Source organism: Rattus rattus, chromosome 14 (assembly GCF_011064425.1).
Source record: "Rattus rattus isolate New Zealand chromosome 14, Rrattus_CSIRO_v1, whole genome shotgun sequence".
In the NCBI taxonomy this organism is placed as follows: domain Eukaryota; kingdom Metazoa; phylum Chordata; class Mammalia; order Rodentia; family Muridae; genus Rattus; species Rattus rattus.
This window is the reverse complement of record NC_046167.1, coordinates 81,338,510-81,351,386: the sequence shown is the minus strand read 5'-3', so window position 1 is coordinate 81,351,386 and position 12,877 is coordinate 81,338,510. Positions and strand designations below refer to the sequence as shown.

Below are 12,877 nucleotides of genomic sequence, written 5' to 3'. Positions count from 1 at the left end.
AAACTGCCATTTTGAGGAATTGAATAACATTTGTGTTCTAAATCTCCTCACTATTTTTAGTTTTAAAAATAGATAGTTGACCCTCTCCTGGTAGTGATATGTGTTAGGCTGTGTTTGACAGGTTGGTACATCATATGACAACTCTTATTCTGTGTCTGCTCATCTTAGATGGCCCTGTGAACCTCTGCTTTGCCACTGAAGGGAGTGGGTGGCTACAGGAACTTGAGAGACATTTTTGGTTTTTGGTTTTACGCTTTCTGTTTTACTTTGAATGCTTTTCTACTTCTCTTCTGATAAAAAGTTCATCACTTGGCTGACAAGTCTTCTTAGACTGAATTAGGCTCCTTTTGCCTTCTCTTTCAGGACTTGTCCTAATGAAGAAGCATATGGGATCCTTAAAGTTAAATGTCACTCCCCCTCCACTGGGACCTTGTGCTTGAGGCCTGCATGTGACTCTTCTCCTGCGATTCTGCTTTTCGTGTCTACTGACTTTGATTACAGGAAAGGCTCTGACGATTCGTATCAAATGACGTCAATGGCCAGCCTGTTTTCTTTCACTAGTCCAGCCGTGAAGCGATTATTGGGCTGGAAACAAGGTGATGAGGAAGAAAAATGGGCAGAAAAGGCCGTGGATGCTTTAGTGAAAAAGCTGAAGAAGAAGAAGGGCGCCATGGAGGAGTTGGAGAAAGCCTTGAGCAGCCCAGGACAGCCAAGCAAGTGTGTCACTATCCCCAGGTCCTTGGACGGCCGTTTGCAAGTCTCTCACAGGAAAGGCTTGCCCCACGTTATATATTGCCGTGTTTGGCGCTGGCCGGATTTGCAGAGCCATCATGAGCTAAAGCCTTTGGATATTTGTGAGTTTCCTTTTGGATCGAAGCAAAAGGAAGTTTGTATCAATCCATACCACTATAAGAGAGTGGAGAGTCCAGGTAAGTTTCAGTGTACTGAGAATTAAAACAAAACATTAACATGTCTCTCACCAGTTTGCATATAGCTAGACTTATTAGCTAAAAGGCTGTGTTAAAGATTCCATCTTAGAAGGAATTTTAGCTTTTAAATTTAGTTTTTGAGACATTTAACTCTTGACTGCTATTGATCCTCACTTTCTCTAATAACACCCATTTTCTTTCTGTGGTTTACATGTCTCTGTCATGCTAAACACAGGTTCCACGTTTGCACTAGGTCCTTCTCTCCTGTTTGAGAACTTTGTTGTCACACATTGCCGACTTTTCTGGCTTTACATTTTCTCTCTCTACATGTCTTTTTCACCAAATTATTTTTTTTTTTTTTGTGTGTGTGTGTGTGTGTGTGTGTGTGTGTGTGTGTGTGTGTGTGTGTCTGTGTGTGTCTGTGTGTGTGTGTCTGTGTGTGTCTGTGTGTCTGTGTGTTTATGTTTATGTCATGGCACATGTTAAGATCAGAGGACAACCCTTGGGAGTCAGGAGGGAGGTCTTTCCTTAACCATTTCTCATTCTTCGATGTCTAGAATAATGCGCTTTACTAGGTACAGTGGTCAGTATTTTTTTTGCAGTGAATTACATAAACTGATGTCTTAGTCCTTTGATTGCTTCTGTAGCAGATTATCACACAGTCTGGATAAATTCACTCTCCTGAAAAGAATTAAAAACAAAGCCAACATGTATCTCCCCAGTTTGCATGTAATTAGCTTTGCAAGCTAAAAGGTTACTTTAGCCTTTGTTAAATAGTAACAATAGAAATTGGAAGGTAGAGAGCAAGGGATTAGGAGACCATATGGTGAGGGTCTTGTAATGAACTCTACCCTAGAACAGAAGGATGGCATGGGTGTGAGTGAGCCAGAGAGGACGGAGGGGAACGGAGATGTGTAAAGAAACCTACTTTAGTTTTCCTTTGGTGCCAGCATCAAAGCCAGAGTCTTGTGCATTTTAAGCACGTACTCTACTGTGGAGCTACACCCCAGCCTGAGCAACCCGTTCATGTATCAGAGACACATCCACAGTGAGGACATCTCGGTACTTCTGTGAGACCACCTCCCCATATTGAGGACATCTTGGTACTTCTGTGAGACCACCTCCCCACATTGCCACATTGGAAATTACGTTTCCAGCCCAGGAACTTTGCAAGATAGATTCCCCACAGCAGCTGAGACACAAGTTGGGTTCTTGGTTATTTTAGTTGCTACATGATAAATAGCCACACATGTGGGAGTTTAAACACAACGCACGTGCATTACCTTATATTTTCTGGGGGTCTGGCTTTAGTCACCTTAGCAGCATCTTTTGTGAGTTTGTAATCAAGGTGTTGGTCAGGGCTGAACTCTACTGTGGAGCTACACCCCAGCCTGAAGTTCAGATAGGTGAGGGGTCACTTCCAAGCTCGCAGAGGTAGTGACAAGATTTGGTTCCTGAACAGTCCAGTGGACGCTTTGCTGGTTATTGGCTGGAGACTACCTTCATTCGCTTTATTGCATGGCTTCTGCCTCAGTAGTTCACCTCAGTTATGTTTGTTCCTGTGCTGCCACTCTCTCTTACAGTAGTAGGTTTTCTCTCTACCAGACTGTGCTGACATGCACGCATGTGATGATGCTCTGTCTTCTCCAGAGCCAGGAATGAGAATTTTCCTGTGAGAGGGCATTGAATTCTTAAACACTTCCCCGTTACTTTGCCCATAATTCTGTTGGTTAGAAGCAAGTCATAGGCAATATGCTGAAGGGAGAGATTTATCCAATTACATGTCATGTGTTTGCCTGGTGGGGAAGAAGCTAGAAGAGGGCATCAGGTCCCCTGAAAATGGAGTTTCAGACTACTCCAGTAAGGCCACATCTACTTCAATAGGGCTACCTTCTAATAGTGCCACTCCTTTGGCCCAGCATACGTAAACCATCACATCAACTAAAGAAAGTTGTAAAGGAGATGAACTGGTATGCTTAGGTTCCTATAGGGGAAGATAATCAGCTACTAGTGATGGAGTTAGAGAAAGTAGACAATTGAATAGTGGAAAACCAACTCATTTAAATGCTGAGAGATTGTAACACGTCCTCCAGAGGGATCCAGATAGAGCATGTGGGGAGTGGCCAGAGAGGAGAAATGTTCAAGCAGACAGCTACTTAGAGCTCCAAACTTCAAAAATCCAATGGCCAAGTCATTAGAATAAACAATCAGAAAGGACTACAGATGAAGTTGTACTTAGAGGACTGATTTTGAAGGGAAGGCCTTTTTACTCTGGAGAATTGTTGCTTCATTGAGGAGACCTTAACCAGTTCTCTGAATGCTAAACACGAGCCCTGACTGACTCTGAAAGTGTTCAGCATTGGGAATGCAGAGTTCTCAGGGATCCACATACTGACTTCAGCTCCCTCTGTAATCTTACATCTGTCTAGATCAGTGACTGTGTCTTCCCCTCCCGTCTGCCTCTCTGCTTCTAGTATCTGCGGGTGTTATTATTTTCACAGTATTTGGTACTCTGCTGGCTGGACGTGGGTATTTCTTTAATTCTCATTAATTGCATTAAATGCTTATTATGGTTGTTTTTGGATGACGTATGTGCTACAGATGGAAAATGCCTTCCTTGTGGACTCTCTGTTTCCAGAGTCCTTCACATAGGCTGAATGCTAAAGGTTTTTGGGTTTGGTTATGACGTAAATACAAATCCAGATTCTGTCCCTCCTACCAGTAAACTTTAATCACTGCCCCTAAAAGGTTCCTGATTGGCTGTGACTTGTTTTCCTGATTGATTCTTGTTTTTCTTTCAGTCTTACCTCCAGTGTTAGTGCCTCGTCACAATGAATTCAATCCCCCAGCACAGCCTTCTGGTTCAGTTCAGGAACCTGAGCCACAATGAACCGCACATGCCCCAGAATGCCACGTTTCCTGATTCCTTCCACCAGCCCAACAGCACTCCTTTCCCCTTATCTCCTAACAGCCCCTATCCTCCTTCCCCTGCTAGCAGCACATATCCCAACTCCCCTGCAAGCTCCGGACCAGGAAGTCCATTTCAACTCCCAGGTAAGACTGCACTGAAGAAAAAAACTACCTCCAGAACTGGGCGGTTGTTTTAAGTGCCAGTCTTCTGAGTCAACTGTTACACAAGATCTTGCTGTTGATGACATATTCTTGATGAATTTATTTCCACAAAAATAAGATTTTATTTTTCAAATTCTATTATGTTTAAAAATCTGGAAATTGGGGAATTAAGTGCAAGTGTTTAATTTGCTGTTAAGAGTTGTCTCAAAAACAAATTTGAATACTTCATCTTCCATTCAGTGCCCTATGTAGCTCTGTCTCAAGATATCCCATATAAACCTTGGGGCAAAAGAGAATTTCTCTTCAGTCTTATAGTTACTGAGGAAAGTAAGTCTAGCTCTATCATTTGCAAAAATTCACAATTCTGAATATTGGAAGCCCAAAGATTTTATTAACATGCAGTTTCCTAAGCTAATTACCCAGCCATTTAATAGGGCATGATGGCTATTGGGGGTGTTACAATAGAGTAGAGTAACTGTTGTCACTATAAAGAGCTTTGAATGCCTCGGTGTATGGTGCTGACAGTACTGTAAAGTCACCTGTGGCGTGTGCACTCGGTGATATGGTGTCTCAAACTGCTGTGAAGGAGCTGCAGGTTCCTTGAACATACATTACTATAAAGAAGAAAAGTCTTGTCCTTGGGCTCCATTTTATTGTTAATCCTGGTGTCCTGGCTTACCACGGTGTGAGTTAATAATAGATGGCTGTGATGGTGGTGGTCTGCAGGGGATGCGGTGTGAGTTAATAGACGGCTGTGATGGTGGTGGTCTGCAGGGGATGCGGTATGCAGTCTTCTGCTCTGAGCAGTGTGAGTCCTCCATCTGTGTGCTCAGTAATGACTCCTGATGATAACCCTGTAAATTAAGAAATACTTTTAGAGTAATAGCTCTGGGCAGAATAAGACCTTAGTCTTCGAGGAATTAACATGTCTCATTCTCTTCCCTCAGCTGATACCCCTCCCCCTGCCTATATGCCACCTGACGATCAGATGGGTCAGGATAACTCCCAGCCTATGGACACAAGCAACAACATGATTCCTCAGATCATGCCCAGCATATCCAGCAGAGGTAACTTCTTGGCCACTTTACTTTTGTGCAGTGCTAGGAATCCAACCCAGGGCGTCATACACTGGGTAAATGAGTAATCTCTCCCACTGTGTTTTTCCAAATCTTGCTTGCTTGTGAAAGCACCTGGACTATAACATCAGTGTGAACCTTACAGTTTTTGCTGGTGTGAACTAGGACTCTGGGGGTTTGGGAGGTGGGATTTACATGTGACAGGTGTGTGTGTGTGTGTGTGTGTGTGTGTGTGTGTGTGTGTGTGTGTGTGTGTGTGAGAGAGAGAGAGAAATATAATGGACATAATTGTTAGTCTCTCTGATTATGTTGAAACCTAACCCTCAGTACAATGCTACTTAGAGATAGGGCCGTTTAAGAGGCGATTAGGTTTAAATAAATTCCTGAGATTAGGGTCTTTGAGATACAATTGTCTCTACGTGATTAGATGCAGAAGCCAAGGAGTGGCTCCGTGTATGAAAAGCACTTGCTTAGACAATCTGATAACCTGAGTTCAGATCCCTGGAACCACCACACAGAAAACTAGTGCATAGCTCTGTAACCACAGTACCTGTACAATGAGATGGGAGTGGGTGCAGGAGAATTTCTTAAATTTCAAAGGTCAGCTAACCTAGAGTATGTGGCAAAGCAGAAACAAGAAACTGACTCAAAACATCAAAGGCAAGAACCACCTTCTAAACGTTGACCTCTGATCTCTATATGCACACATCTGCACACTTGCATTCATACACGAGTGCGCGTGCGCAGGCACACACACACACACACACACACACACACAGGCATAAACGCACACACACTCCACTAGACGGCACGTCTGCTAATACCTTGATATCTGAGCCTCTAGAACAAACTGAGAAACAGTTGCAGTGGTTTTGCTATTGTTATTTTGTCTTGAATTTAAGCCACTCAGTCGGTGATCTTTTATTACAGCGGTCTGAGCAGGCCAAGATAATTGCCTTGGACTCTAAGCCAAGAATGTCAGTGAAGTTTAAATGAGTGTCTCATTCTCTTTGTCATATAACGCTCGGTTAGGACAGATGGTAAGTTTACAAAGGACTTGGTGTTTCAGATAGTCAGTTATTGAACCTCTCTTCTGTTTTCAGATGTTCAGCCTGTTGCCTACGAAGAGCCCAAACACTGGTGTTCGATTGTGTACTATGAACTGAACAACCGTGTCGGGGAAGCTTTCCATGCGTCTTCCACCAGTGTCTTAGTAGACGGCTTTACAGACCCTGCCAATAACAAGAGCCGCTTCTGCTTGGGGCTGCTGTCTAACGTTAATCGCAACTCGACCATCGAGAACACCAGGCGGCACATTGGGAAAGGTGACCTCGCCATTTCCTTTCATTCCTTTGAATCCAGTCATTGCTTGTACTGGCGGGACATAGTTCATTGCAGAAGGTGACAGAAACATCCAAAAAATCTTAAGGCATGGCATTTACCTTAAGTTGCAAATGTTAAAGAATGTGATCAAAGAAAGATACAACTAGTCCTCTCCTTTTTATTCTGCTTAGGTTTTGTTCCTAGTACTAAACATCTGAATAGAATCCTGTTGTTCACTTCTTGAGTGTTTACCCTACCAATTAGGGCGAATTAAGTTAGGGCCTAACTGGAATGTAAGGAGTAGGAATTGACATTGTTCACAGCAATATGTATCCTCAGTAACTAGGACATTGCATGCCTCTGTCTGTCTTTCTGTCTGTCTCTCTCTCTATGTATATATGTGTGTGTATGTATATAAAATCTTGGAAAAATATGTGCATATTAATGAGGGATTAGTAATTTAGAATTATTGCACTTGGAGCGATCTCTACTGTAAGATTAACGGTATGGGGAGGTGAGTTTGGGGTGTAAATGCGAGTGAGGATATCCAGAAACCTCACGCATCTGTTCCCTGTAAACCACAGTAGATCTTAGTCGGCCGTACTGTACGTGTGGGGTGCAGTACACACATCAGAGCTTCCGCCCCAGGAGAGAGAGTGTGCTGTCTCGAGAGCGGCTTTGCTTTTAGACCCTGCTGTTCTGGCTCCTTTGTTTGAGTCTTAGAGACGGTAACCATGGCAGATAACAATAATCGTGTTAGCTTTCCTTGTAGGCAGATTCAGGAAAATAGCCTCAGCCAGGTGCAGTGGCTCACGCCTGTAGTCCCAGCACTTGGGAGGCCAAGGCAGGTGGATCCCACGATCAAGTCCAGCCTGGGCTGCATAGCAAGACTGTCTTTTAAAAATACAAACAAAAACACCACCCTAAACAAACCAAAAAAAAAAAAATCAGTTTTTATTGATTTTATTGTCAACTTGCCCTGACCTTTTTTGTGAACTATGTCTCCTTTATGTTGATCTGTCAGTTCCCTACTACAGTGACGATAACCTAAGGGACATCTCTTTGGTAAATGCTAGGATCAGTTTTTACTTACTTGCCAGTATCCCCATTCTGGAGTCTTTTGATCTTAGTCCATTTCTATTTACTCAGAAGCAAGCCACAGGTTTTAAATGCCGTATCTTGACATAATTCTGTGACTTACATTTGACAGACTTTACATTTATGGAGATCCTGCTAAAGCTGGCATTGTGTGGTCACAGACAGTAATGGGAATCTGCCCATCGAGGGCAGTATTCTTCCTTGTCAGGGTGGCAGCATGCTATCCTGTGAGTGAGGCAAGACTGCTTCTGAAACAGACTGACTGACACCAGTTCCATTTATAAAAAACAAGCAAGCAAACAAACAGCTAAGCCCTTGCTCCCGGAAGCACACAAATATATTCTATAGGAGCCTATATGTAACTGTCTTAGTTAGGGTTTCGTTTTTGTCTACAGACACCATGACCAAGGCAATTCTTATAAGGCTACACTTCATTGGGGCTGGCTTACAGGTTCAGAAGTTCAGTCCATTATCATCAAGGCAGGAAGATGGCAGCATCCATGCAGACATGGGGCTGGAGGAGCTGAGAGTTCTACATCTTTGTCCAAAGGAAGCCAGGAACAGACTGTCCCCAGGCAGTTAGGAGGAGGGTCTCAAAGCCCACTCTCACAAAGACAAACTTCAACAAGGCCACATCCCCTAAAGTGCTGCTTCCTGGGCCAAGCATATTCAGAGCACCACAGTAGCTTCATGTGTGCTGCGTGTGCAAAGGTTTAAAGGATGTACACCAAATTGGTAGCACTGTCTACCCGTGGGGAAGAAAATCTTGAGATAATTCTTAGATGTATAGAAAAGTATTTTGTGAGTCTGTTTTTTAGTAATAAAGCTTACATTTTGAGAACTGGTTTCTCATAAGTATATTTCTAGAAAACTTTAAAAAGTTCTATTATTTTATGTGTACAGATTTTTACCTACAGGTGTGTCTGAGTATTGCATTAGAGGCCAGAAGAGGGGCATCCTGGGACTGGAGTAGATGGTCATGAGCCCCCATGCGGGTGTTGGGATTCTAATATGGGTCCTCTGTAAGAGCAGCCAGTGCTCTTAACTTTTGAGCCATTGCTCTAGTTCCATTTTTGAAAAAAAAAAAAAAAAGGAAAGAGAATTTTAAAGGGAAAGTAAAATGAGCCTGTGTTTTAAAGCTAGCTGTAATCTGAAGTCACATATGTATGTCTGGGTTTCTGTAGGTGATGGTTAAAATGCTGTGGTCGTTTTTTGTTAGCAAACAGGACGGAAAATGTTGCTAAATAACATTTATTATGATTTTTTTAAAGTACTCATTAAAAGAAATGTTAAAGAGCATCTTTTCTAGAGAAACAAAAGGTGGTTGGGAAAGGGAAGCAAACCCTGGGGTCAGCCAGTGTAATAACCCTGCCGGCCCCTGCCAGAGGCTGGGCTGACTGTTTGTGGCTGCGGAAGGCCATCTAGTGGCAGCTGTGATCTGAACACTGTTGGCGTGTGCTGTGCATTCTGGGCGCCTCGTTTGCACTGCGCGGTGTCTGGCTTCTCACAGTTGTTTGCTAAGCCGTCTCCCTTGTTGCCTGTCTCTTTAAGGTGTCCATCTGTACTACGTTGGTGGGGAGGTGTATGCCGAGTGTCTTAGTGACAGCAGCATCTTTGTTCAGAGTAGGAACTGCAACTTTCACCATGGCTTCCACCCCACCACCGTCTGTAAGATTCCCAGCAGCTGCAGCCTCAAAATTTTTAACAATCAGGAGTTTGCTCAGCTCCTGGCTCAGTCAGTCAACCATGGGTTTGAGGCTGTGTATGAGCTCACCAAGATGTGTACCATTCGAATGAGTTTTGTCAAGGTGAGTAGTTATGATCTCTACTGTGACTCAGTCATTGTAAGCATGTGTGCGTTAGAGAAATTATTAGATGAAGATAATCGTGCTTTTGACTCAATTTCATACGTTTAAGTGAAATTTTTGAATTTATCATTTTTACCATATGACAGGTTATTTCATTTCGTAGTCTACACATAAAATTCATGATTAATTTTGATAATGGGTAAGGATTGGGTTTACAAAGTATTTCATCTAGTAGACTAAATTATTGGAAAGTGTTTATATTAAAATTGCATTTTGACTGGCTCAGACTCCATTACAGTGACACGGGAAATTTATAATATTTTATCACTTTACTTGTGTCTCAGGCCTGTTGCAAAGGATTTATAAAGCCTATCACTTCCATGGCCTGATTTTACTGAACATTATAAAGATTGTGTCTCATTAACAAAATGTTGAGAGAATTCTAGTGGTGAGTTTCACCAGTTACAGCTGCTTCCTCCTGGTTGGCATTTGAGCCCAGTCCAGTTTCCTTGCTGTTTATCAGTGATCTGAATCTAATTTCTCTCCATATTTTGAAGTGTGGCTTTTTTATTGTCCAGTTCCCTTTCCTGCCCCATTTCTCTTTCCTCCATCCCTGTAGTTTCCCTGGAGCAGAGCTAGTATAATGAGAAAGACCGAGAACTTGATAAATCAGGAAAATAAAAGTTAAAAAAAAAACCACGTTTTTCAGTTTTTATCTGAAGCTTACTTTATCTGGTTAACCTCTCACCCTTAGGCCTATGGCTCGATGTGACTGATACACTAAACTACATGGTAGGATTTGTCAGTGTCCACACTGTCTCATCGGATGAAAACTAACAGGAATACGAGCCTCCAAGCCTGTCCCTTGAGGGCCTGAGGCTTTATTTACTCAGTGAGCGTGTGTCACAGCAGGACATGATTAGCAGATCATAGTCTGGGGCCTTTGCAACATTTAAATGCTTAGCCCTGTGGATCTGTATCAGAGAGATTCTGTGATTTGTTGAAGTGTAGCTTTGAATAATGCAACTGTGTCTTTTAATACCATGTTGAACGCTTACTGGTTTTCTGTAGTTATTCAATGTGAGTACAGTTTCTGTGTTTCTACAGTTAAGCTTTTTATGGTTAAAGTTGGAGTGGACTGGTGGCTGTTCAAGAGGGATTTGCTCTGCTGTCTGTTCATTTCCAGGGCTGGGGAGCGGAGTACCACCGACAGGATGTAACCAGTACTCCATGCTGGATTGAGATTCACCTCCATGGGCCTCTGCAGTGGCTGGATAAAGTCCTCACCCAGATGGGCTCTCCGCTGAACCCCATTTCTTCTGTTTCATAGTGCAGAAGTATTCTTTTCAACTATATTTTTAGTGGACTTGTTTTAATTTTAGAGGAATTTCCAGCACAGATACTGTGAGCTGACATGGAAAAACAGATATTATGGCTTATTTTTTCTACGTAATTGTGACCAACACATTTGTATTTTATGATATTACATTTGTTTGTATTCGTGTTCATTGTGATTAACTTTCAAAAGTATTGTAAACGACATAGAGTGTTTTGCCCCTGTTGAAAAGTTCAGCAATGATCTTAAACTGGAGCGTGCTTCCTGTCCCAACAGTGTGTAACTTGTTAACTTTTACACAGTAGTGCCTCACAGAATGGAGTCGTATCCTTTAGAGAGCATGTATTGTGGGAAGGAGTAGACGACGTTGCTCTGGTAATCTCTTTACCCTACCACCTTTGAAAAAGCATATGTTGTTTTACAAAAACTTAAAGTAGGGACTTACAGGAAACTATTGAATCTTATTTGAAGGACACTGCAGTCCTAACATGGTGTTCAATGAAAGCAAGGTGGTAGATTTCTGGACGTCATACATTTACATTTAATATTGCTAAGTGTTCGTCAGTGTAATGTGACTTCATGCTATATATCTTTTGTAAAACATTTCCTTTTAAAAAAATCTCCAGTATTTGTCTTTACTCAAATTTGTCATAAGTTCCACGTAACACGAGTCACCGTGGCTCTGCGGCCTTGTTCAGCTTTGTCTGCTGCTTTGGGCCGGTGTTTCAAGAGCTCTACTGTGCACCAGCCTTTTCACTTTGCACTTTTGTGGGTGACTGACTGTCTTAGTGTAACCGTGGGTGACTGACTGTCTTAATGTAAAAGACTGTCGGGTGGCCTGGTCTTCCTTCCCCTTTGCTTCCTAGGCTCTCCTTGGTACCACACTACCATTCAGAGTCGGCAGCTGTAGGTGGTGCTGCCTTCTCGAGCTGTAGTTATAATCCAGTTAGAATGCTGTCACTCCATAGTGTCAATCTAGTTAGAATGCTGTCACTCTGTAGTGTCAATCTAGTTAGAATGCTGTCTGTCACTCCATAGTGTCAATTTAGTTAGAATGCTGTCACTCTGTAGTGTCAATCTAGTTAGAATGCTGTCACTCTGTAGTTATAATCTAGTTAGAATGCTGTCACTCTGTAGTTATAATCTAGTTAGAATGCTGTCACTCTGTAGCTCCAGCTGAAGTGCCTGTTAACTCCCTAGTGGTATGGGTGTTGTTGCTATTGAAAGACGGTGTGTGGACACCTTTGCTCTCTACCAGGCTTGTCATACAAGGGCCGACAACATAGCCATCAGAGCTCTTCAGTGGGCCCAGGAGTCAGGCTGTTGGTGTAAATGAGTCACAGCAGGGCTGGGACGGTTTGTGTCACATGTCAGAGAGCAGAGTGTCTCTGCGTCAGCGCTCTGCCTCTTTCTTTTATCCTTTTAGAACTACATGGGTGCTAATCTCCAGAACACTGTCAGGCGTGAACACTCTTAAGACACCCATTTAGTTCACTGTGCCTTGGCCATAGGACTTGTAACCACTTTCTAGGGAGCGGTTGGATGAACAGTTATGGCCTGAGAACAGAGACACTACTTTAATAAAGAAAAGGGCCTACTTTGCCCATCAGAGTGAGAGAATTTATTTCCTGGTGCCTTTTGAAGATATGCAGAAGATATTCTCGCTCTGCTGAGAATGCTATCTTGGCCTGACTTTCACAGTGCCCTTCCTGCCTCTGTGAGGAAAACAGCTTCTTTGGAGGGTGGGGGTTCCTTTTGTTTTCTGTGTCATTATTTATTGACTTTCAGAGTGTAGCCGTGGGGCGGCTTTGCTCCTTCAGAGGGGTGCCTTGCTGGCCTTCAGTAGCTTGAGCTGTAAGCATAACTTCCACAGTGTGAGTGTCAGCCCCAGGAAAGAGATGTCCACACCGGAGCGCAGAGGCTGTTCCTTGTTCCTGTACTTTGCAGGCTCTTGGCAGCCTTTAAGAACAAGCTGGTAGGAATGTGTCTTGTTGAATGGCAGGGGATCCTTGTCTGTGAGCTCTGCTGAGGTCTGGAAACAGGTGCCTTGCTTGTTCCTTTGCCAGCAGTGGGCTACATGTCGCTTCTGCACAGTCATCACATCACAGGCCTCAGGCTTGCAGATCCTGTGTGATTGGCCGTCTGTACAATGGCAGGACTGAAGCTCTTAGCTGTTCTGAGTTTCATGGAGAAACCCCAGCCTGTTCTGCGGTCTGTAAATGGAGACTGCAGTGC

At 43.1% G+C, this 12,877-nt stretch overlaps 1 protein-coding gene across 1 annotated transcript; it reads left to right on the top strand.

Annotated features, from left to right (window-relative positions):
* Positions 1-310: 310 nt before the first annotated feature.
* On the top strand, positions 311-11,280 carry Smad5 (SMAD family member 5). The gene is given in 7 exon segments (XM_032884413.1): positions 311-929; positions 3,731-3,771; positions 3,773-3,983; positions 4,949-5,068; positions 6,181-6,402; positions 9,050-9,306; positions 10,493-11,280. Coding segments are annotated over 7 exon segments (1,398 nt in total). The 5' UTR covers positions 311-526; the 3' UTR covers positions 10,637-11,280.
* The last annotated feature ends 1,597 nt before the right edge of the window (positions 11,281-12,877 follow it).